The following is a 23,377-nucleotide window of genomic DNA, read 5'->3' on the forward strand; positions in this document are numbered from 1 at the left end:
CACGCGGCGCTTCCACTCATTGGCGGGCGGAGAAAACACGTGGCGGGGTGCGCGAGAGGCCCTCTGGGACTTGTAGTCTTCTTCCCGAGGCGCAGCGTGGAGGGGGCGGGGCGAGGTGCGTTTGTGATGCTGATCGAAGGGGGTGTGCGCAGGAGGCGCGCAGGAGCGACGGCGCGCCGCTGGTGTCATGCGGAAGATGGCGGCGTCCAGGGGAGGCTGAGGGCGCTGGGGAGGTAGAGGCAGGTTTCCGTACAGCCTGAGCGTGCGGCTTTGGGGATCCCTTCGCTCCGTTTCCTGCTCTCAGGTTTCGCGCCGGTCGTCCTCCCAGGCTCTCGGGCGCGATGTGGAGGAGCTGCCTCCGGCTGCGGCACGCCGGGCGCCGCCTCCTGAACCCGCCCCGGGGTGCCCTCACCGCCTCCGTGCGGCCGGGGCCAAACCCCCTGATCCCTGCCCGGGCCTACGCGCCCCCAACAGGTGAGGGAGGCCAGGGCACATTCTCTTTTGGCCAGGGCCCGAGCCGGGCTAAGGTGGGCTGAGGGGTTCGGCTGTGCAGGGCGGGGTAACCGAGGCAGGGCTCAAGCTCGTGAGGTTACGCAGTTCAATCGGGTCCCCCTGTGGATCGGGGAAAATAGAAGCCCAGGCAAGGGCAGACCACCCGAGGGCACACATCGCGTCACTGCGTGAGACGGTAGTTGCCATTTGGCACGTGCAGCTTTTCTCAAAGCTTATGGTTTTCTTTTCCAATAAGGAAAGCAGATGGCATTCTTGTTCTCAGACAGGGAAACTCGGGTTCTCGATCAGTACTACACCTAGGTCACAGAGCACACTCAGAAATTTGTGGAGGGCATCAGTCGGCCTGACCTTTTCCTGTGTCCCCATGGCTGGGCACAGAAGGGTCCTGGAACCGGGGCATTCAGTGGCCATTCAGTCTTCCATCCTGGCCAGTTTCTCTGCAGGTTTCCTGGCCCTCCCTCCCACTGTCCTACCACAATACCTGCCGTTTCTTCTCAGGAGTTGACCCTGGTGCCTCCTTTCTCTCATTCTGACTGATAAGGCCTAGAAGAAGGTAGTGACTCTTTCACTGATTCTGGGGAGAGTTTTAGGGTAAGAGTGGGAATGACTCTCTTAAATGAGTGAAGAGTAGTAACACTCTTTTCATTCAGTTTTTCTGTGCTGAGAGCTGGAGGCAGGGTGGTCTTCAAGGCAGGCATGGTCCTACCTAACTATCACTGTCATAGATCACTGCAGGTTATACTAGTCTCATTAAACAACAGCGTATAATATCCTGCAATAAGGGAAGTACAAAGAAGCTGTGAGAACATAAGGAAGCACGTGCTCCCATCTTGGAGGTTTTGAGGGTCAGGAAAGGGTCTTGAATGAAAGGACATTTCAGCTGAGTCTTGATAGATGAGTTGGAGTTCAGTGGAGAGGAGGAGGAAGAGTATTTGGCGGCCAGAACAAGTTCAGAGGTGACTGCAGGCTGTGAGGGACTTTGCTGTAACACTACTTACTTTAAAAAATCTAGAACTCTCCAGGTAGTTTGACATTGTGGCAGAAGTACAGATCTGGGGTCTAACGCTGGCTGAACCTCTGAGGTACTGTGTGATCTTGGGCGCCGGACTGCTTCCTTTGGGCCTCATTTTCCTTCATGAGTTGAAGGACTAGGTTGCCTCTGAGGGTCCTTCTGTTAAGTTTCATAATTTTATACAAATGGGGGAGAGAGCTGGATACAGCAAGTAGCCTGAGCTTTCACCTGTCAGGGTCCAAGTTGAAGGGCCTGAAAGTGGGCCATGAAGAGCCAGTAAAGAAGAAGAAGGAGGGGCATTTGTGATATTGTGAGTTATAAGAAGAAATATCCCGTTGACTCGTCGAACAACATAAGGGTTGGGGGCACCACTACCAGCCCCCCACATCGAAAATTCACATATAACTTTTGACTCCCCCAAAACTTAATTACTAATAACCTACTGTTGACCAGAAGTGTTACCGATAGCAGTCGAGTAACACACATTTTGTATGTTACATGTATTATATTCAATATTCTTAACGTAAGCTAGATAAAAGAAGATGTTATTGAGAAGATTAGAATCATAAGGAAAAGATCAGGAGGAAGAGAAAATAACATTTACCGTACTGTAAAAAATCCAGGTGTGAGTGGACCTGTGCAGTTCCAACCCACATTGTTCAAGGGTCAACTGTCTATATTTGTTCTCCCTTCAGTTCCTGGCACACATCTCTTAAAACCCTTGTAATTTACTAAGCAATAAGAGCTATGGAAGAGGCTTTTGTTATATTTGATCTTTTGTCCTAAAGTAGCTCCAGAGATATAAAGTTGAAAGCAGTATGTTATTCATAAGCTCCTTTCAACCACACCTGAGGTTATGTTAATGAGGTGGCTTTTGGAAAATACCTAAAGATGGGGGCTGGTTGCCAGGGGAACCAACCGCAAGATTAGAGGTTTGGTACTTTCAGTCCCACCCCCTGGCCCTTGGGGAGGGGAGAAGGGCTGGAGAGATGGACTTGATTGCTAATGGCCTGTGATTTAATCAACAATGCCTGTATAATGAAGCCTCCATAGAATCCCTGAACTGTGGGGTTCAGAGAGCTTCAGGGGTGGTGAACACTTGGAGATGCTGGAAGAATAGCATGCTCAGAGAAGGCATGGAAGCTCCACACCCTTTCCCCTAAACCTTGCCCTGTGCATCTCTTCATGTGGCTGATCCTGAGTTATATCCTTTTATAATGAGCTGGTAATCTAGTAAGTTAAATCTTTATCTAGAGTTCTATGAGCTGCTCTGGCAAATTCATCAAATCTGAGGAGGGGTCCTGGGAACCTCTGATGTATAGCCAGCGGTCAGAAGCATGGGAGACAACCTGGGCTTGCAGTTGGCATCTGAAGGAAGCGGGGAATGCAGTCTTGTGGGACTCATGAGTCCTTAACTTCTGGGATCCAATGCTATCTCCAGGCAGATAGTGTCAGAACTTCTTTGAATTGTAGGGCACCCAGCTGATGTCACAGAGTTGATTGGTGGCAAACCCCACAGGCATTTGGAGCAGAGAGGGTCTGTGTGAATCTGTAAAGGAAAACGAGAGTTTCCTTTACAACATCCCGGGAAGGTTCAACATGACCGAAGCGGACATGTATGGCGTTCACTGAAACTGGCACAGGCAGATTGTTCTTTTGGATTAGCGGTGCCATTTCCCATTATGGTGGCAAGTGATCTACCATCTCTGTTTCCTTTCTACTGCAGACTTTACTGGTTTAGGCTCTTGCAAGTAGCTGGCACATGAAAGAGAATAGGAATGAAAAAACGAGGCCCAGTGGGAGAGAGGTCCATGAGACCAGGCCTGTGAGTGCACTGCAAAGACATTACCACTTTGAGTCTTAGAAATGGTGCAATATTAAACCCAAGTGGGGGCCTTCTCCATGAAGACTCTGGCAAGCAGATTGAACTTGGCTCCTTAGGAATGGCCATGCCAGGGAAGGTTGTCAGGAGAGGAGGGGGCTGGGAAAGGATAACTGGGGTTTTAGAGGAGATTTTGCAGCAAGGAGGCCTGTGTGAGGGTATGTGGTGGTCCGGCTCTGTGCCAGTTGTCAGAGATCCATCAGCTGTTGAGAGGGGAAGGTGTTCTGGAGAGGCTGCATGCCTGGCTGAGTGCAACACCCAGTGAAGTCAAGGCTGAAAGTCTTGTCTCCTCTGTTTTCAAATTGTCACCTGGACAAGTCATTTAGCTTCTCACGGTCTACCACTTCAGAGGCATTACTTGGCCTGTCTTCATAGAATGGTTGTGTTGGGTTGAGGGAGATTCTGTAGATAAATCCCAGCCTGCCACCTGTTTTTTAAATAAAGTTTTATTGGAACACAGCCATGCCCATTCATTTTCGTATAATCTAAGGCTACTTTAACTACTGAGTTGACTGGTTGCAACAGAGACCATATGGCCTGCCAAGGCTAAAATATTTACTCTAGCTCTTTATGGAAGAAGTTGGCCAACCCCTCCCCAGGCTGGTAGAGCAATTTGGAAAAAAACTGTCTTTAGATAATTTAGCTCATTTACATTACTTGCTGTGGCAGATGCATTTGCCCTGAAGATTTTTTTAACAGCTTTATTGAGATTCAATTCACTTATAGTTCACTTATTTAAAATGTATAATTCAGTGGTTTTTAGTATACTCACAGAGTTGTACAACTATCAACAAAGTTCTAGAACACTTTTGTCACCCCAAAAGAAGCCCTGTACCCTCTAGCTATCATCTTCTTCCCTGCCTTTCCCATTCTCCCTAGACAACCACTATTTTACTTTCTGTCTGTATAGATTTCCCTAGTTTGGACATTTCATAAATGGAATGTGGTCTTTTCTGGCTGGCTTTTTTACATTTAGTCTATTTTCAAGGTTTATCCAAGTTGTAGCATTTATCAGTACTCCATTGTCTTTCATAGCTGAGTAATATTCCATTGTATGGCCTTATATCTTACTTATCCATTCATCCACTGATGAACATTTGGGTTGTTTCCCTCTTTTGGCTATTCTGAATGCTGCTTATAAACACTTGGCTATAAGTTTTTATGTGGGCATATGTTTTTTTTTGTTTGTGGTTTTTTGTTTGGGTATATGTTTTCATTTCTCATAGGTACAGATCTAAGAGTAGACTTGCTGGTCACATGGCAACTGTTTGACTTTTTGAGAACTGCCACACTCTTCCACGGTTTAACTGCCACGCTTTTTCAGTTTACATTTCCACCAGCAGTGTATGAAGGTCCCACTTTGTCCACATCCTTGCCAACACTAGTTATTATCTGTTTTTTTTTTTTTTTTATTTATAGCCATCCCAGTGGGTGTGAAATAGTTTCTCCTCGTTTTGTTTTGCGTTTCCCTGATGATGATGACGTCCAGCATCTTTTCATGTACTTATTTTGTATATTTTCTTTGGAGAAGTCTCTATTCAGATTCTTCGGCCAGTTTTTAATTGGGTTGTCTTTTTATCATTGAGTTGTAAGAGTTCTTAAATAGTTGGTCTGAAGAATTTTGATACCTGAAAACGGTTGGAGCCGCCCTAGGATTATGGATGGAGGGATGCCCTAAGTCAAATGTAGCTTTAAGGCTTAAGGACCGCCAGATGGCACTGTTTAAAAAGATAAAAGGTGTTGAGACCTCTGGCAGAGGGCACTTCCTCTGTTCTTGGTGCACTGTGGGAGTCGTAGTCCTGAGGCTTTGAGTCTTTCCAAAGCAAAGGCCCGGTGAAAATTGAGTCTGGTAGAAAGATCACTCACTAGTCTGTGAGGCCTGGGACAGGAGGAGGAATGTAGGGGAAGTGACACAGAAACACCCTGTTTCTTTATATGGATTGAAAAAACCCCATAGGAAAAAGGGACCTGCTGATGGACATTAATTTCCAATTCAGCACTACACATGAGTAGTTTTTTAAGTTCTCTGCTTAAATAGCCTGTTTTCTTGTGGCCAGCTTTTAATTCAACACTTTTTCACGTACCTATTTCTTTGTATCTGCATAATCCACACCTAAAAGGCACTGAGTGTGTTTTTGCCACTGAAACAGATGTTCTGTAAAGGGAGCGATTCATACTCAGAATAGACCGGAGTTCTGTGTGAGCTCAAAGGCTAGGCTGTTAATTTCATCTTTAAAGATGAGGTTCCTGTTGCTGTCAGTTCGTCCCGTGTTCACTGAGAACATGGGTGCTTCAGGGTTCCGGGTCTCATCATTTATTTTCTGTGACTCAAGGCCATTGAGGGCCCAGGTGAAGAACATTGTTGGGGGGGCGCCTGGGTGGCTCAGTTGGTTAAGCGACTGCCTTCGGCTCAGGTCATGATCCTGGAGTCCCAGGATCGAGTCCCACATCGGGCTCCCTGCTCAGCGGGGAGTCTGCTTCTCCCTCTGACCCTCTTCCCTCTCATGCTATCTCTTTCACTCTCTCTCAAATAAATAAATAAATAAAATCTTAAAAAAAAAAAAAAAAGAACATTGTTGGGGGTCATGGATTCCACCAAATGATTTTCTAGATCCTGGCTTTGTTTGCTTATGTGAATCCCTAACTTGGCTCCCTATGCCTCCACACTGTGACCTACCCAACCCCCTCCCCCAGATCTGGCACAGATCAGTCTTGTCCTTTCGTCCATGGTTTTAGTTCTCCAAACTCTCATGCGGCTGAGGCTGAGGACCTTCGTGTAAGCTGTTTCTTCTGCTAGAAATGCCTTCCACCCCCCCACCCCACCCCAAGAAACGAATCCATCCGTGCAGATTGGGTAACTCCTTCCTCACCATCAGGTCTCGGAGGAAATCTGACCGCTTGGAGGTCTTCCTTTATCCCATGATGAGATTAGGCTCTCCTGGTGTGTGTCTCCAGTGATCCTTGGCCTTTGGCCATCAGTGACTGTTTGGCTGGTTTAGTGTTTGGCTTCCCAGTAGACAGGAAGTGCCTGAGGGCAGGGCAAGCTTTGATTTCGATCCCCAAGACTTACCCCGCTTCCTGGAACAGGATTAGTACTCACCGAAGTTTGTTCCAAGGTGAGTTTGCCCCTCCACGTATCCACTGCATTCAGGAGAGCACCTGTCTAAAACACGCTGCACGGGGGGTGCCTGCCCTCTTCAGAGGCCCGGCAGCCTTTGTGCTCCTTTTGCCTGGAGCTGTCCTGTCTTTCTGCAGGGTTTACTGCTGTTACGAGCAATTTTGGTTGACCCAGCCTCGCCCTTCTATCCTTCCCACTCCCTTCCATTTTTTTCTTCTTAATCAGGCACAGAGGGGGACCTGGCCAGGACAGAGGAAGCAAGGCCTGACCACCAAAGCAGAGGGGAAAAAAAGACTTCCCTCATGGGAAACCTCGCCATCCTGGCAGCTTTAGGTTCAGCCCTTGCTGTCAGTTTCTGTCCGGAATCCAGGTCTCTTGGGCCCATCTCCCAGGGCTGTGTCCAGCCATGTGCTAGAATGCTCTCTGCTGGCACTTCCTGCTGATGAGGGCAGATCCTTCCCCCAGTGATGATGAATCAGCTTTCACAGCTCTTCCCACTTCCTGCCTGGTCTGGCTCTGGACATGTTGCCCAGCTCAGGCATTGGAGAACATACTGGATGTGGTCCGGGTGCCTCAATCCAGGCCTCCAGACCTACACAAGGAGGCCTCCAGATTCGTGTCTCATCCACTCTCTGAATGTGACCGGATGGCACGTGAACTTGGGGCATTCAAAAGCACCAGCATGGGGTAAACATTCCATTTTGGTGTTAAACGCGTGAGAGAATCGCTATTATGATTTCAGATAGAGGTGGCAATTCATGCCCTGATAATACAGCATCATCTTGGTGGCCAGATCCTATCACTTTTTTTTTTTAACTATTTAAACTACATAAAGACAGTGATTTTTGGCATTTTTATTTGTTGTTTGATCCCACATACCTAGAATGGTACCTGGCACATGGTAGACGTGCAATTTTTTTTGGTTGGTAAACAGTTTGGGCCTTTGTTGAGTAACACACAGCTGTGGAAATGCAATTTGGCGCCCTTTTTGGGAAAGCGTCAACGATAGAGCACGAGACTGATGAAAAAACTGATGTGATGTGGAAAACCGAAAAACACCACGTTTGGAGGCCAGACACCCTCCCTCCACCAACCCTCCCCCCCCCCCCCCCCCCCCCCGCACAAATGAAGTTTTCCTGATTTTCATTGTCTGTTTGACTTAATTTTAACTTAAGCGTGGTTTTTGTTCTTTGGGTTTTTTTTTTTCCTAAAGCATTCAAAGTGAATGAATCTCCTCCTCCCCATGCTGCATCAGTGTGTCCAACAAGTGACTTTAGTCAGGGACTCTGAAGGCTCTTAACCCCAGTGATTTTTGTGACAGAACGAACAAGCAAATGAGGCAAGGTTTTGTGTTTATTTATTTATTTTTAAAGATTTATTTATTTATTTGAGAGAACGAGAATGAGAGAGAGAGAGAGCACATGAGAGGGGGGAGGGTTAGAGGGAGAAGCAGGCTCCTCACTGAGCAGGGAGCGTGATGTGGGACTCGATCCCGGGACTCCAGGATCATGACCTGAGCTGAAGGCAGTCACTTAACCAACTGAGCCACCCAGGCGCCCCAAGGTTTTGTGTTTATTGCAAATGTTACAGCTAGGTTATGGTTTTTAGCTTCCAAAATGTGACCTATTTGTTCTTTATTAGTAAACGGAGTCTGCATAATTCCTTAGGAGGCACTCTTAGTTTTAAGAGGGGGGATTTGTTTACATTTTCTTTTTTTTTTAAGATTTTATTTATTTATTAATTTGAGAGAGAGAATGAGAGGGAGAGCATGAGAGAGGGGAGGGTCAGAGGGAGAAGCAGACTCCCCGCTGAGCAGGGAGGCCGATGTGGTACTCGATCCCGGGACTCCAGGATCATGACCTGAGCCGAAGGCAGTCGCTTAACCAACTGAGCCACCCAGGCGCCCTTGTTTACATTTTCATAGAAGGTTATATTCAAGTTATTTTCAGATCTAACAGGTCGCATATTCTCCCCACTTTTTAAAAAATTTTTAAAAAAGATTTTACTTATTTGAGAGAGAGCATGAGAGGGCAGAAGGTCAGAGGGAGAAGCAGACTCCCTGCCAAGCAGGGAGCCCGATGCGGGACTCGATCCTGTGACTCTGGGATCATGACCTGAGCCGAAGGCAGTTGCTTAACTGACTGAGCCACCCAGGCGCCCTATTTTCCCCTTTCTTAAAGGAACGTTTGGAGTTCCCGTTGAATACGCAGGCATGCTGGTTAATTAGGTTAATTAATTGGATAGAGAGGTTGAGAGATGCTCCTGGGATCTCTCCTCACTTCCTGTGTGCCACACACATGCACGCGCATGTCCATACCGCTTTTCCTCTTTTGCCGTCTTAGAGGCATCAGACTCTTGCCCAAAATAGGTCTCTGGCTTTATCGCATTCAGACACCATCTTTGGACTGGGGCACATTGTTCTGGCATGGGGGCAGTGCTGGCGGGGGTGGTGTGTGTGTGGGGGGCCTGCCTAGAAATTAAAGCAGAAGGTGCTAGAAGAATCTGTCGCATCAGATAGTTCGCGGCTTCGAGATGCTTTGCGATCAGACTGTCTGTCCCTGGGCTCGGGGGCTGGTGGGGGCCTGACCAGTGTGTCCCGTCCTTCCCTCATCCCTGGAGAGTGAATGCCCTCCTCCCCGCCCCCCCCCCCGCCCCAGCTTTAATCAGGAGCCGTTGATTACACCACGTAGAGTAGGGCAGACCTTGAATAGCGATATGAAAATCAAGCCAATCAATCAGCATTAGCAGTAATGACACAAGCCGGTCTTGTCACTTCCTGAGCCGTCTCGATGTTATTTTAAACTGCCTTTTTGAAAAATCTCTTTTACAGAAAGGAAGAGGTTTTATCAGAATGTCAGCATCACACAGGGTGAAGGTGAGTGTCTGAAATTTTGACTGCCTCTTTTTCTTTTTCTTTTCCTTTTTTTCCCCTGTGAATGGGTAGAAACATTTTTCATCTCTGGCCGGTTTCAGTGGTGAGATTACCCTTCGTGCTTTTGTTGGGGAGGTTTCTGTAAGCCCTCCATGAAGGGACTCACAGTTGTCTTTGTCTGCACTGATTCAAGTAGCTAAATATAGGAATGGTCACTTGATTCCACTTAACAATCCCTGAGAGCTTTTCATTTGATCTTTCAAGGTGGCTTTGAGATAAACCTGGACCACAGGAAGCTGAAAACTCCCCAAGCCAAGCTCTTTACTGTCCCCAGCGAGGCCTTGGCCATCGCGGTGGCCACTGAATGGGACTCCCAGCAGGACACCATCAAGTTCTACACCATGCACCTGGTAACAAGTTCCCGAACCTCTACCCCAATGCCCGCGGCTGGCTTCCTAGGGTAGCTGGCAAAAATCGAGACTCCTTTCCAAATTCGGATAAGGCCCTCGGGGGTGGACTTCTGCCACACTCACCTCCTTGAACGTGCTGACTGTTCCCCGCCTGGCCCCCTGTGGTTCCCGTGCTCAGAACACCATCCTGGATGACTGGTTCCTCCTCTGGTCTCAGGACAGGTGTCACCTTCCCTCGATGCCCAGCTCTCTTATTTTCTGTCACGCCACCTGCTCATTTATTTTGCCAGCACATATGCAATTGATAATTGTCCATTCGATGTTTGCACTCTCAGAGTCTGTCTCTTCCACTGCCTGGTGAGCCCAGAGGGGCAGGGCCATGTTTGTCTCACCAGTCCATAGCCAGCCCTGCGCTTGAGGCTCAGTTGGCACTCAGTGGGTATTGGTTGAGTGTAGGAACGCACGGGGCCAGGTGGGTGAGGTGGGACAGCTCCCCTTGGAGCGCGCCCTCCATCCACACATGGTGGCTCGCTGAGACGCTAGAACAGACCGGGACAGGGGCTGGCTAAACTCTTCAGGTCTGGGCTCTGCGGCTTCCAAACCGTCACCTTGGGCAAGCTACTGGCCCTTCTCAGCCCCGTGGTCCCCATCTGTGAAAGGTGATGAGGACGGGATGATGTGATGCTGGAACATCTTTGGTATGGTTCTTGGCACAGGGAGAACACTCAGTCAGCACGGGAAACGGTGCTGTTGTCCTGGTCATTCACGTGCTTGGCCTTGACTTACAGACCCAGGCGGGCGTCCTCAGCATCTTCACAGCCTGCCGTGGGGCTGGCCTGCTCCTTTGGCTATCTGAGGAAATGAGGGTGACACGGCTACAAACTAATTGTCCTAGTACCGAAGCCACCTAGCTGGGAAAGTCACCCTGCTTCTGGTTTGGCTCATTTGTTTCCCTGCTTCCTGAGGTGGTCAGGGAGCCAGCTTGGGGCTTCTCAGTCAGATCTGAGTTCTAGTAACTGACCTCTCTAGGCCTCAGTTTCTACATCTCTGAAATGGTTGTGATAGTAGTACCTACTCCAGAGGGTGTCATGAGGATTCATTGAAATATAGCAGAGCCTGGTAGTGGGATCGTGAGACCTGGGGGAGGTTTGTAACTCCTGGGGTGACTATGAGTCTCCCCTGGGCCCACGGGCTGTCACGCTGCGTTCGGCTCCGAGCCTGGCGGACAAAGGCGCTCAGTAGATGGGCTGCAGCTGAGGTTGTGGAGATACCAGGGGTCTAGGGCTTCCATTTGGCTCTGGCACTCCCTGGGTGGTGCTGTCTGGGTTCTCCGTGTTGCTCTGGGTCAGCAGCAGTATCCTTCTGGAGCGCAGTGCATTTGCCTGGGCCCAGCGGTGGTGACAGTGCTTCTTGCCTCTTGCTTCAGACCACACTGTGCAACACGTCTTTAGACAACCCTACCCAGCGGAACAAGGACCAGCTGATCCGGGCAGCTGTGAAGTTTCTGGACACTGACACCATCTGGTAATTGACATTTAGATGGGCCTTCCCCTGGGACTGAGCGGGCCCCCTGGGCTGTTTGCCTCATTTGCCCAGACCGTTATCAGCGGAAGGAGAGGCAGACCCTTCCTTTGCCAGGGCAGGGAGGTGGTCTGCCTGACATCACCACTTAGCTGCCCTGCGGATCCCTGGGGGGGAGGGCTCCTCAGGCTGCTGCCTTACAAGAGCACCGGGTGCTCCTCTCCTGCGGCCCAGCAGCTATCCCTGGGTCTGGGCTGGGGTGCGGGGGTAGCATATGCAGCTCTTGCAGGCTCCAGGACCAAGGGGGTCACTTTTCAACCCCCAGCGGGGCCTCCGATCCTGGACTTCCACCCATCCTCATGTAGGCATCCTTGTCGTCACTCATCCGCTTGGACACAGGGATGGTTGGTGGTTGATGTCAGGGGCTTCTTCCACTTCTGAATTCTCCCCTCGTGTCTAGGTTCTTTAGCTAACTGGCCAGTGGTGTTGAAGGAAAGTTCGAGAAACAGCAGACCTGGTCAAGCTGCACTCTCCTCTCAGCCGCCCATTTTCCTGTGCACTCATGACCTCTCTTCTCCCTGCTGCTCACACTGCACTGTGGCTTTCCCCGGTGCCCCCTCATCTTCTGGTCCCCAGGGGCCTTTCCCCTCAGCTCCCCACACCTGACTCCCATTTCTGTGTCTCTTGGTCGAAACAAGTGGGATAGCCTGGCACCAGGTGGGGACCCAAGCCAGCAGCTGCGTCGGGAGCCGTTCAGGCTCATGCAGTGTGCACAGGCAGTTTGTGGCCAAGGGGCGCAGTCTCTTAGAAGGATTAGGGGAGGTAGAGGTGCAGTGACTTGAGCTGGCGCAGCATCCTAGGGTCAGGTGGGTGTGGATCTGGGGGTGCAGTATTAGTGTTTAGAATCGCATTGACCTAGTGCTGCAAGCCTTGGCCTGTGAAGTAACAAGGGACGTTTAGGACAGTAGTTCTCAAACTCAAGCCTGTGGTAGAATCCCCTGGAGGGCTCGTTAAAACACAGATTGCTGGTCTCCACCCCCAGAGGTTCTGCTTTCCGTAGGTGTGGGGTGGGACCTGGGAACTGGCCTTTGTAGCAAGTTCCTAGGGGACTCTCTGTTGCTGGCCCCGAGGCTACCTTCTGAGAACTGCTGCTTTAGGGAAGGACTTGTAGAGCTTGGCCGGGGCGGGGGCAGTTGAGAAGTTTTATTTTACTCTTGCCTTTTAGGTTTTTCCATTGTCTGTCACTGAGTGAAGGAATTATACCTTTTTTATTAATGAAGGTGATTTTTGCAATGAATTAGCTACAGGGTGGAAGAGCCGGCGACGTTAGTCGAACTGCAAAAGAACGAGTGGGACCCAATCATGGAATGGGCCGAGAAGAGGTGAGATGCACAGCCCCGCAGGCTTGGGCAGGCTGGTGGGGTCAGGGGTCACACTGGACCGCTGAAGCCCTTAGCTGCTTGACTTTCTGAGTTCAGAGCACCCATGGGATTCAACAGCTCCCGGATGTTGAGGGATAGGGCCGGCCCCCTTGGAAAAAAATCCTCCTCAAATTAGCATCAGTCACCACGCACCAAGTGCGTGCTGCGTGGGGATGGAGCCCCAGCTCTGCCATGATTGGCTGTGTGATCTGGGGCTAGTGCCTTGAGCTCTCTGAGCTTCCTCGTCTGTGAGTGGGCCTCATCATCCCCACCCTTTAGCGTGTTGTGAGAGGTAAACTAAGTGATGACTAGCATCCTGCTTGGCACACGGTAAAGGCACAGATCTGGGCACTGATCATCTCTGTCATTGTCAAAATCGTTGTCCTTTTTTTAAACTGAATCCCAAAACAGTGTGTATGATATATACACACATGAGGACAAGTCTGGGAACACCGATCCTGTGGACGTAAGGCTTCTAGAAGTGGATGATACTCAGTATTTTTCCCTAGTGGAAAGATTCTTCTGTGCAAAATTGCACAAACTATTGATATGGTGGCGAAATAAACTCAATTTCATTTCATTCCAGGGGGGTTTGGGAGGGTTGCTGCCGTGGTACCACCTTGACCTCAGTATTCTGTAAGCTGATACAAGTAGTTTTTGGCATAACATTTTGCACAGAAGCGCTCTCCGCCTGTGTCATTTGTCCACGTTTCCCAAGTGCCCACAACGTGCCAGATATCCATTGGTTTTACAGTAAAACGCATAGCTGGTGCACTGAAGGACCAAATAAAATGTCACAACGACAATACTGCGTAAGAGCTGTGAAGATGCAGTGTCATTTCAGAGTCTAATGAAACGTAACACTAGTGTAGGTGCCTGGAGATCTCTGCCATGGGACAAAATTGTCCACTTTCTGTGGCACTCAAGATTCTCATCCTTGAGAGTTTACAAAACAGCTTGGCCATTTGCTGTGCTCCATTTGTACCATTAGAAATTTCAGCAAGAATATTTCTAAACCAATGGGAAAAATGAGTTACATAGGAAAGAAAATTACAAAAATTGCTTTTAGTGTATTACATTTTTCCTATTCTTTATGTAGTTACTGTTGCTCTTGAAAATGTGTCATTCTTAAAGCCAGCTCATGTTCCAGACCAAAAGCAAAGGCTTGTATGCAGTAGAGGCTTAATAAATATTTGAAAAAGTGATTGGATGGTATAAGACACATAAAAGATCATTGTAAGAAAACGTGGGGCGCCTGGCTGGCTCAGTCGGTAGAGCGTGTGACTCTTGATCTCAGGGTTGTGGGTTTGGGCCCCATGTTGAGTGTAGAGATGACTTAAAAATAAAATCTTTAAAAAAAAAAATCTTTAAAAAATATTATTGTAGGGAAAATAATTTTTTTTTAAGATTTTATTTATTTATTTGACAGAGAGAGACACAGCCAGAGAGGGAACAGAAGCAGGGGGAGTGGGAGAGGGAGAAGCAGGCTTCCCATGGTGCAAGGAGCCCGATGTAGGACTTGATCCCAGGACCCTGGGATCGTGACCCGAGCCGAAGGCAGATGCCCAATGACTGAGCCACCCAGGCACCCAGGAAAATAATTTTTAAGAGGGGGAGGGGCAGAGGGAGAGAGAATCTTTTTTTTTAATTTAAATTCAATTAATTAACATATAGTGTTTTGTTAGTTTCAGAGGTAGAGTTCAGTGATTTATCAGTCTTATATAACACCCAGTGCTCATTACGTCACGTGCCCTCCTTAACGCCCATCACCCAGTTACCCCATCCCCCCCCACATCCCTTCCAGCAACCCTCAGTTTCCTGTGATTAAGAGTCTCTTATGACAATAGCCAAACTGTGGAAAGAGCCAAGATGTCCGTCGACAGATGAATGGATAAAGAAGATGTGGTATATATACACAATGGAATATTATGCAGCCATCAAAAGGAATGAGAGCTTGCCATTTGCAACGATGTGGATGGAACTGGAGGGTGTTATGCTGAGTGAAATAGGTCAATCAGAGAAAGACATGTATCATATGACCTCACTGATATGAGGAATTCTTAATCTCAGGAAACAAACTGAGGGTTGCTGGAGTGGTGGGGGGTGGGAGGGATGGGGTGGCTGGGTGATAGACATTGGGGAGGGTATGTGCTATGGTGAGCGCTGTGAATTGTGCAAGACTTGAATCACAGATCTGTACCTCTGAAACAAATAATGCAATACATGTTAAGAAAAGAAAGATAGCAGGAGGGGAAGAATGAAGGGGAGTAAATCGGAGGGGGAGACGAACCATGAGAGACGATGGACTCTGAAAAACAAACTGAGGGTTCTAGAGGGGAGGGGGGTGGGGGGATGGGTTAGCCTGGTGATGGGTATTAAAGAGGGCACGTTCTGCGTGGAGCACTGGGTGTTATGCACAAACAATGAATCATGGAACACTACATCATAAACTAATGATGTATGGTGATTAACATAACTAACAAAATTTAAAGAAAAAAAAAGTCTTAATGGTTTGTCTTTCTCTCTGATTTCGTCTTTTATTTTTCCCTCTCTTCCCCTATAATCCTCTGTTTTGTTTCTTAAATTCCACATAGGAGTGAGATCATATGATAATTGTCTTTCTCTAATTGATTTATTTCACTTAGTATAATACTCTAGTTCTATCCACGTCATTGTAAATGGCAAGATTTTATTTTTTGATGGCTGAATAGTATTCCACTATATATATAAACCACATCTTCTTTATCCATTCATCTGTTGATGGACATCTGGGCTCTTGCCGTAGTTTGGCTATTATGGACATTGCTGCTATAAACATTGGGTGCAGGTGCCCCTTCGGATCACTACATTTGTATCTTTGGGGTACATACCCAGTAGTGCAATTGCTGGGTCGTAGGGTAGCTCTATTTTCAACTTTTTGAGGAACCTCCATACTATTTTCCAGAGTGGCTGCACCAGCTTGCATTCCCACCAACAGTATAAGAGAGTTCACCCTTCTCTGCATCCTCACCAAGAGGAGAGAGAGAATCTTAAGCAGGCTCCATGCCCAGTGCAGACCCCAAGGCAGGGCTCAATCTCACAACCCTAACATTGTGACCTGAGCTGAAATCAAGAGTCAGATGCTTAACTGACTGAGCCACCCAGGCACCCCAGGAAAATAACTCTTTTTTTTTTTAAGATTTTATTTATTTATTTGAGAGAGAGAGGCAGAGAAACAGCATGAGAGGGGAGAAGGTCAGAGGGAGAAGCAGGCTCCCCGCTGAGCCGGGAGCCTGATGTGGGACTCAATCCCAGGACTCCGGGATCATGACCTGAGCTGAAGGCAGTCGCTTAACCAACTGAGCCACCCAGGTGCCCCCAGGAAAATAACTTTTTAAAGAAATCTTTTTGTGGTCTCAAATATGAAAAGTTTTCTTAAAAGGTTTAAAAAGAAGGCACCCCATGCTTTTGATGGAGATTCTAGGCAAAGGAGTTAGAATTTCAGGCAGCTGTGTGGACTCTGGCTCTGCTCTGGGGAGGCCACTGGCCATCGTGATAGATGCTCCCAGAATCCCTAAGACTAGCCGTCACAGGGCACGTGCATGCTTAGCAGTTGAGGACTTTACTTCTGGGTGAAAGCTGGGCCACACAGCACCACAGGGACATGCCGAAGCCTTTTCCTTTCAGATACGACGTGGAGATCGGCTCCTCCACCAGCATAATGGGGCCCAGCATCCCAGCCAGGACTCGGGAGGTGCTCGTCAGCCACCTGGCATCTTACAACATGTGGGCCCTACAAGGTATGCGTGGTGTTTCCCATGGCCTGGGAGGGTGGCATGACGGATATAGGCATCACCAGAACACTTGAGGGGCTGGCTCTGATGCTAACTAACCCTTCCACTCAGTCCCAGGAGGACAGCAGGCTCCTACCCTTGCAGGGGATAGTTGGCTCTGCCTTCTTCTTCAGGCGTCTTGACTTCAAGTCTCATTGGCCTGGCTTGAGTCACATGCCCATCTGCCAACCAGTCCCTGGACCAGGGGCTGGAGTCCTCTGACATGTCCGGTTCAAGTCATGTGCCCCCCCCTTCCCCCCCTCCCCGGGCAGGAGCAGAAAAGGGATTACACCCCCAGTGGAAATCGGAGTACTCTTTGAGAAGAATGGGGAATGGATACAGAGCCGGCCAGAAAGCGCACATCCCCTGTGACCATCGGTCCCCCACCGAGCACTTCTGTACCTCTCCAGGGCTGCAGGGGCTCGCAAGGAGAAGGTCTGGCAACTGCCCTGTCTTGGCGTGGGGGTGCCCTGGATCCTGATGTGGCTTGTGTCCCTGCAGGGATTGAGTTTGTAGTGACCCAGCTCAAGTCCCTGGTGCTGACCTTGGGCCTGATGGACCTGCACCTGACCGTGGAGCAGGCCGTGCTGCTGTCCCGCCTGGAGGAGGAGTACCAGGTGAGGAGCGTCCGCGGCCCGAGTCCCCGCTTCTCCCCTCCCTGGTTCAGACTGAGGGAGGGGGTGGGGGTGGGGTGGGCTAGCTAGCCCATCAAAAATGTTTTTATGTAGATTTGGCCTTTTGTGACTTTCACGTACATCCAGAAACCAAAACTCAGGGCCCACAAAAGTATTGTCAAGAAGCAGTGATATAACAGTAGTAAGTGCCACCATGTTCCAACATGTTTAGCTCTCCCCTCATCGCCTCACCTCTTCTGAACAGCCTGGCCAGGTGGGAGCTGTTGTTATCCCCATTTTGCACAGGGGGAAACTGAGGTCCGGGGTCACACCCCTGGAAAATGCTGGAGCCAGGGTTTGGAGCCAGGTCTGGGCAACTCCAGACTGAGGCGGTCACGGCACTTGGCAGATAGGGGTTCATGGGCGGGTCAAGATTGTCTGCTTGCACAACTGCACGGTGGGCCCCACTGACACGAAGAGCCCAGGCGCCCTCGCACTGCGGGTCATCTGGATGGCAGAGCAACCAGGGGGCTGCTATTTGTACAGAAGCTTTCATTTAGTGGGTTTGAAATTAATACGGTTTTGCTACACTGTCATTTGCATTTTTTAACTCTGAGAATTATGGCGTTCTCTGCAGTCTTTTTACTGTTTTTTTCTCCAACCTCAGAAGGTTAATTGCTATTACAAATTGGCTCCTAGCATGATGAAAACTCTTTTGTAATGACATTATTTCCTGAGTCCATCTAGTCATCTGCTCAGAAAAATGCCAGGGGGAAAAACTGTTTCTCTACCGCGAAAGGGGCTTGCTAGAGACATGGAATGGGCAGGGGTGATTTGTTGGGGGTGGGGGGCCAAGAAACCCGCTCTTAGGTTCGAGCCGCCATAAAACAGGGACTTACCTGTTCCCTCAAAGTATAAAATGCTCCTCGGACGACATATTAACAGTCGTCCATGTGGGGACGGTGGCTTGTGTGACGTGGCAGATCCCAGGTGCCCGGATGGGCTGGGGCGGCTGGGCCTCTGGCCAGGGAGGGGGCACTGCAGCCCAGCCTGGTGAGGCAGCTCACAGAGGATGACATTTTGCAGGTGGCCTCACACCAGCCTCCCTGTGGGAGGAGGACGGCATGCGGGTGGCGCCCCCTCGGGGAAGATGCACATGTGGTTTTGGGGCCAGGCCCACCCGGCAGTCTGGGTGCTCACGGGCCCTGGGCCTGGACTGCACCCCTCCCAAGCTGTCTGCACCCCATCAGCATGGGTGCCTGCTCTGCCCACCAGGGGGTTCTCCCCTGCTGCCTCCCCTGCGTGGGTCTCCTGTTTTGGCAAGATTGGGGCCTGGGCCCCCGAGCCCGGCTATGGGGATGGAATGTGGCTCTGGCCGGGAGGCAGCTGGGCACCTGCCAGCCACGCAGCAGCCTGTCCTGTCCTCTGCTCAGATCCAGAAGTGGGGCAACATCGAGTGGGCCCACGAGTACGAGCTGCAGGAGCTGCGGGCACGCACGGCCGCCGGCACCCTGTTCGTCCACCTCTGTTCCGAGAGCACCACGGTGAAGCACAAACTCCTGCAGCAGTGAGGCCTGGCCGGGTGCGTCCCCCGGCCCGCGGGGCCCCTGCTCGGCGTCGCTCTGCCATGCCCCCCGGGACCCAGCGTGACTGTGGAGGTCAGCCCGCGCCCCGGCCGGGCGCCCCTGGCCCAGTTGGCAGCGAGCGAGCGGGACAAGCGAACGAGCGACTTCCTCTCAAGCTGGTTTTATTAAATACCTGTCTGCCCTGGGAACGCGTGGAGGCCTGTTCTCATTTGCGCCTCTGCTTTCCTCCATTCCTCTTGCTACGTCTGGGCTTCACCAAGGTCAGACGGCTTCCCTCCCACGACACGTCCTGCTCTCTGCTGCCCGTGGCCGGGAGCCTCACGCAGCTCTGTGCGGCCCTCAGCTGGGAGACGTTTTTCCCCTGGTTTTTTAATCAGTCTTTCGAAAGTGAGTCCTTTTTGTCCTACACTGGTTATTTCTATTTGTTCCTAGTATTTTAGAAGAAAGCATTTACTCTTGAAAATAGAAAGCATGCATTGTTTGTGGGTTAAAAGCCCAGGTGGGCAGGGCAAGGCCGGCTGACTTGTAAGTGTCCTGCTCAGGGAGCCCCGACTGTCCTTCCTACTTGGCCACTCGCCGCACCCTGGGTGCCCTGTGCGGTCTCCTGGGGCCACAGGCCAGGTGCTCTCCCTGAGGCCCTGACTGTACTCAGACGAGGTACCGTCACCTCCCCACTTCTCATTCCTGAGATGGAGCTCAGGCTGCAGAGGTGACATGGGAGGCCCAGCCTGTGCTCTTCACCTCTGGAGGGTCGTGTGGCCCCTGCGACCAACCTTAGAGACGCAGGGAGCCATGGCCTCCACCCTGATGGGCCGGCCCAGGTCCCACGGCTATGCCGGGGCTCCGGCCTCTCCCGTGTCCCTCCTCAACACACGGAGAAGAGAAGGACTCAGTCCACGTCAGCCTCGTCCGCCTGCCGCTGGAGGCCTGCCCTGGGCGCATCAGCAGAGATGGTGGGCACGCAGCTGACGTTAGGCCGTGGCCAAGGGTGTAGCAGCCACCTTGGAAGCTGCTCTGCGGCTGGCCAGCTGCAAGGCCAACTGATCATCTTGGACTTTTCCTCCTGCACGTGTGTGAATAGGAGTTCTGATGTTGTTTTTTTTTTAAAGAATGGAGAAAAGAAGGGGGTGCCTGGGTGGCTCAGTCGGTTAAGCAACTGACTCTTGGTTGCGGCTCAGGTCATGATCTCGGGTCATGAGATTGAGCCCCACATCGGTCTCTGTGTTCAGTGGGGGGGGGGGTCTGCTTTCTCTCCTTCTGCTTCTCCCCCCTGCTCATGCTCTCCCAAATCACTAAGTAAATCTTAAAAAAAAAAAAAAAAAAGAATGGAGAAAAGAGACATGGTCCTTTATTTTTCTCTACATTTGGAGGTTTCCCCAGGGGTGGGAGAAGAATGGTACTGGGGGGAAGGGTTGTGCTGTGGGTTGAGAGACTCCCAGTAACGCTTGTGAGGCGGTCAGGGAGACTTGTGTGGTGTGTGTGCGCACTGGGAGGGCCGATGACTGTGTTCTGAAGAACTGTCTGGGCTGGCGCAGCCCTAATCTATGACGTCACTGCATTCCAGGTTGTCCAGTTCGTTCTGCATGTGGTCGATGTACTGATTGATCTCCTTCACTCGCCTGCGGTTCCTCATGATCTCATCCTTGTGGATCTGAGGGGTGAAAGCAAAGCCCGAGGTCCTAAAGTCAGAGAATTTGCTGGTATTCTTTTACTGAGCACAGTTTGGGGAGAAGGAAGTTGTTCTTTGAAATTTGCGTAGTTGCATCCCTCATTTACTTTAAAGTCTCCGCGTTCTGCTCATCTCTTCGAGGGAGGAGTTAGGGTGGGTTAGCATGTGGGTTCTAAAGTCTGTCTTCAGTGTGGAATTCTACCATCCTTAATTGTACTGTATTTTGGGGCGCCTGGATGGCTCAGTTGGTTAAGAGGCTGCCTTTGGCTCAGGTCATGATCCCAGGGTCCTGGGGTCGAGTCCTGCATGGGGCTTGCCCAGCGGGAGCCTGCTTCTCCCTCTCCCTCTACTGTTCCCCCGGCTTGTACGTGCACTCTCTCTCTCTGACAAATAAGATCTTTAAAAAAATTTTTTTAACTGTATTTCATATTGCCAAAAGTATATGCTCCCAGGGACAGATGTCCCCTTTCTCTCCGGCTGGTAGCTGGAGAAATGGGTGCAGCCTCCTAGACCAGGGTAGTGCCCACTCACCGTGTCCACCAAGTGCGTACACCAAGAGTTGGTCCTGGTCACCAGCTCATCTTCTCGATTGTCGATCTTCAGGAGATGGATGTCATGTGACGCCCCGACAGCATTAACAATCGTGTCTTTGTCGACGAAAAGCTGGTGAGCAAGAAAGATCAAATGAGCGTGTGTGTCACGTTCCCTGCCCCCGAGCACTCAGTCAGAGGGCCAAAGAGAAAGGGAACAGCCGAGTGTCCTCTGGCTGGTGGAGGCAGCTGCCCGGCGCCCAGTGGAGCGCCCACCTTTGTATCAGAGCGTTCTTCCAGCTCATCTTCCGGGGACAACGCCTCCCAGACCCGCGCCACGGCAAGCGCCATGGGGAAGGGGCCCACCGAGGTGTCAACTTTGCAGTACTAGTTGGGAGTGTGTTTCCTTCAGGGAGGAGGCAGGTGGTTGTTCCAGAGGTGACCTCACTCACGACGTCTGCTCCCACAGTGGTTCTCTATCGTTGGCCCTCAAGTCTGATTTGCCTGACACCTGCCGGCTGGGTGGGAAGTGCGAGGCTGGCTGAGGGTCTCGGGGCTGCTCTGAGGACAGAAGGCCCTATAAATCGATGGCTGCTCACCCCACCTTGTCTCTCCACTGCCCCTCACGTTAACCCAATTGAACTCTGGATTATGCTTGGCGTCTCCTGCCTTCTTGCTCCTGAGCTCATTTTCTGCCTTGTAAAAAGTTGTTGAGAATGACCACCCTCTACCAGGCCTGGCTGGTTCTAGGTGCCCACACTATGGCTGTTGTTTAGCTGGCTCAGTTGGAAATCAAGTGGAATCATTCCCCAGAACAGGGCAAGGCTGCGGGCGCACTTCGAAAGCGCTGCTTACGCTTTGAAGGAAAGGCAGAAGACCCGAATGTTCCATTTGTTGTGAGGACTGCAAGCAGATAAATACTTGTTTTTATTCTTTAGTATAGTAGTGGTTAACTTAATAGTCTCCAAAATATGTTCTATGGGATCTTGAGATATTAGTATTTCTGCAGAAAAATCCCCAAAAATGTTTTCTTTGGTCAAATACATTTGGGAAAGCCTTGCATAACAGGGCATAAAACAGAGAAGGCTCTGGAAAGTGTAAACTCTTTTAACTTTGTCTCTCTTGGTTTGCCAGTTTATTTGGCCACAGACTTCTTTTCAGAGTAATGCCTGTAATGCCTGTGAGTACCTCGCGGGATGGTGGTTTTCCACAGAATCCCATGAAGACAAGCCAGGCTAGCTGATGCAGCTGATGCTAGCACGGCCACATGGGAGAAATGACAAGAAGTCATGAAGATCTCTGTGAGAAGGTCCCGGGCCAGACTCTGGGAAGGGCTTCGGGCAGCCTGCTCGGGAGCGAGTCCCGGTAATCTAAAAGTAGCCAGAGCCACTCATCACGAGAAGGTCCTGGTTCTTTACTTTTTTTTTCCTTTTTAAAGATTTTATTTTTTCATTTGAGAAATAGAGAGCACGAGAGGGAAGAGGGTCAGAGGGAGAAGCAGACTCCCTGCTGAGCAGGGAGCCCGACCTGGGACTCGATCCCAGGACTCCAGGATCATGACCTGAGCCGAAGGCAGTCGCTTAACCAACTGAGCCACCCGGGCGCCCTGGTTCTTTACTTTTAAAAAGGGTCATAGCAGGTCTCCTAAGCTCCTGGCTCCCTGAGGGTCTTGCTGGACCTCACGGAGGTGAAGACACAGCCCTCAAGACACATTTGTTTCAAAGCAACTTCTTGGGGTGGGGGCGGCATGACTTTTGTCACTTGAGCACAGTCTCTGGGGACTTGCAGGTCCTCTCTGTGGCCTGGGCCTGAGCGCGGGCCCCACCACTGCGGCGGGACGCCCACGTGGCTGCTCAGAGCACCCAGGGAGCAAGTGTGCCCTCCCTCGGCCCCCTGCACATGGCAGCGGCTCGTGGCAGCACGAGGCTTGCGGCCCGCGGCCCCCGGCCCCAGTGGAGGGGCCCTTGCCAGGGGCCACTGGGGATGCCAGCGCCGCTCCTGCCCCCTCCCTCCGCGCCACAGCTTCCTCCTGGAGCACGCGCCTTCTGCTTTTCCTTCCAAAGCACCGAAGGACTTCGAAAGACAGATTTGGCCCCACCTGTGGCGGGAGCTGATCACAATCACTGGACTGAATGAGAGGAGTTTTAAGGAGATAAACAATCTCCTCCGTGAGACGTTTTATCGCGATCCCGCTCCTTGATAATTAGATGAGAGAAACTGGATTTTTTTTTTTCTTCACTGAGGGCCCTATTCACTCATCTGAACATCCCTGTCTTGCCACAGGCTCTGAGTCTGAGTCAAACTGCCTGTGTTCAAATCGCAGCTCTACCACGTATATGCTGTGTCTTTGGCGGGTTACTCTCGTCTCGTGCCTCGGGTTTCTCGTCTGTAAAAGGGAACCATAATGGTACCTGTTT

The 23,377-nt window shown here is 50.5% G+C and overlaps 2 protein-coding genes across 4 annotated transcripts in view; one reads left to right on the forward strand and one right to left on the reverse strand.

The window, feature by feature from the left end:
- Positions 1-169: 169 nt before the first annotated feature.
- Positions 170-19,897, forward strand: ATPAF2 (ATP synthase mitochondrial F1 complex assembly factor 2). Its single transcript, XM_027567888.2, has 8 exons — positions 170-474; positions 9,356-9,400; positions 9,662-9,807; positions 11,234-11,331; positions 12,630-12,710; positions 16,416-16,528; positions 17,063-17,178; positions 18,609-19,897. The coding sequence occupies exons 1-8, from the start codon at positions 342-344 to the stop codon at positions 18,744-18,746; spliced, it is 870 nt and encodes a 289-aa protein (XP_027423689.2). The 5' UTR covers positions 170-341; the 3' UTR covers positions 18,747-19,897.
- A 171-nt stretch (positions 19,898-20,068) lies between these two features.
- Positions 20,069-23,377, reverse strand: part of DRC3 (dynein regulatory complex subunit 3) — a 33,645-nt gene continuing 30,336 nt past the window's right edge. For all 3 annotated transcript variants that reach the window (XM_027568620.2, XM_027568619.2, XM_027568618.2), the window contains 2 exons: positions 20,962-21,093; positions 20,069-20,412 (listed from right to left, as the gene is read on the reverse strand). In XM_027568620.2, coding sequence (XP_027424421.1) covers positions 20,299-20,412; positions 20,962-21,093 — 246 coding nt within the window. In that variant the 3' untranslated portion in view covers positions 20,069-20,298. The remainder of the gene's footprint in view (positions 20,413-20,961; positions 21,094-23,377) is intronic.

Source organism: Zalophus californianus, chromosome 16 (genome assembly GCF_009762305.2).
Source record: "Zalophus californianus isolate mZalCal1 chromosome 16, mZalCal1.pri.v2, whole genome shotgun sequence".
Lineage (NCBI taxonomy): Eukaryota > Metazoa > Chordata > Mammalia > Carnivora > Otariidae > Zalophus > Zalophus californianus.

What these genes read in the sequence shown, in the direction of transcription:
- ATPAF2 (XM_027567888.2), top strand. Translation starts at nt 342, where the DNA reads ATGTGGAGGAGCTGCCTCCGGCTGCGGCACGCCGGGCGCCGCCTCCTG. An exon ending in GGCCTACGCGCCCCCAACAG is followed by an intron (nt 475 to 9,355) that starts GTGAGGGAGGCC and finishes TCTCTTTTACAG; the next exon opens with AAAGGAAGAGGTTTTATCAG. An exon ending in CTGGACACTGACACCATCTG is followed by an intron (nt 11,332 to 12,629) that starts GTAATTGACATT and finishes GCAATGAATTAG; the next exon opens with CTACAGGGTGGAAGAGCCGG.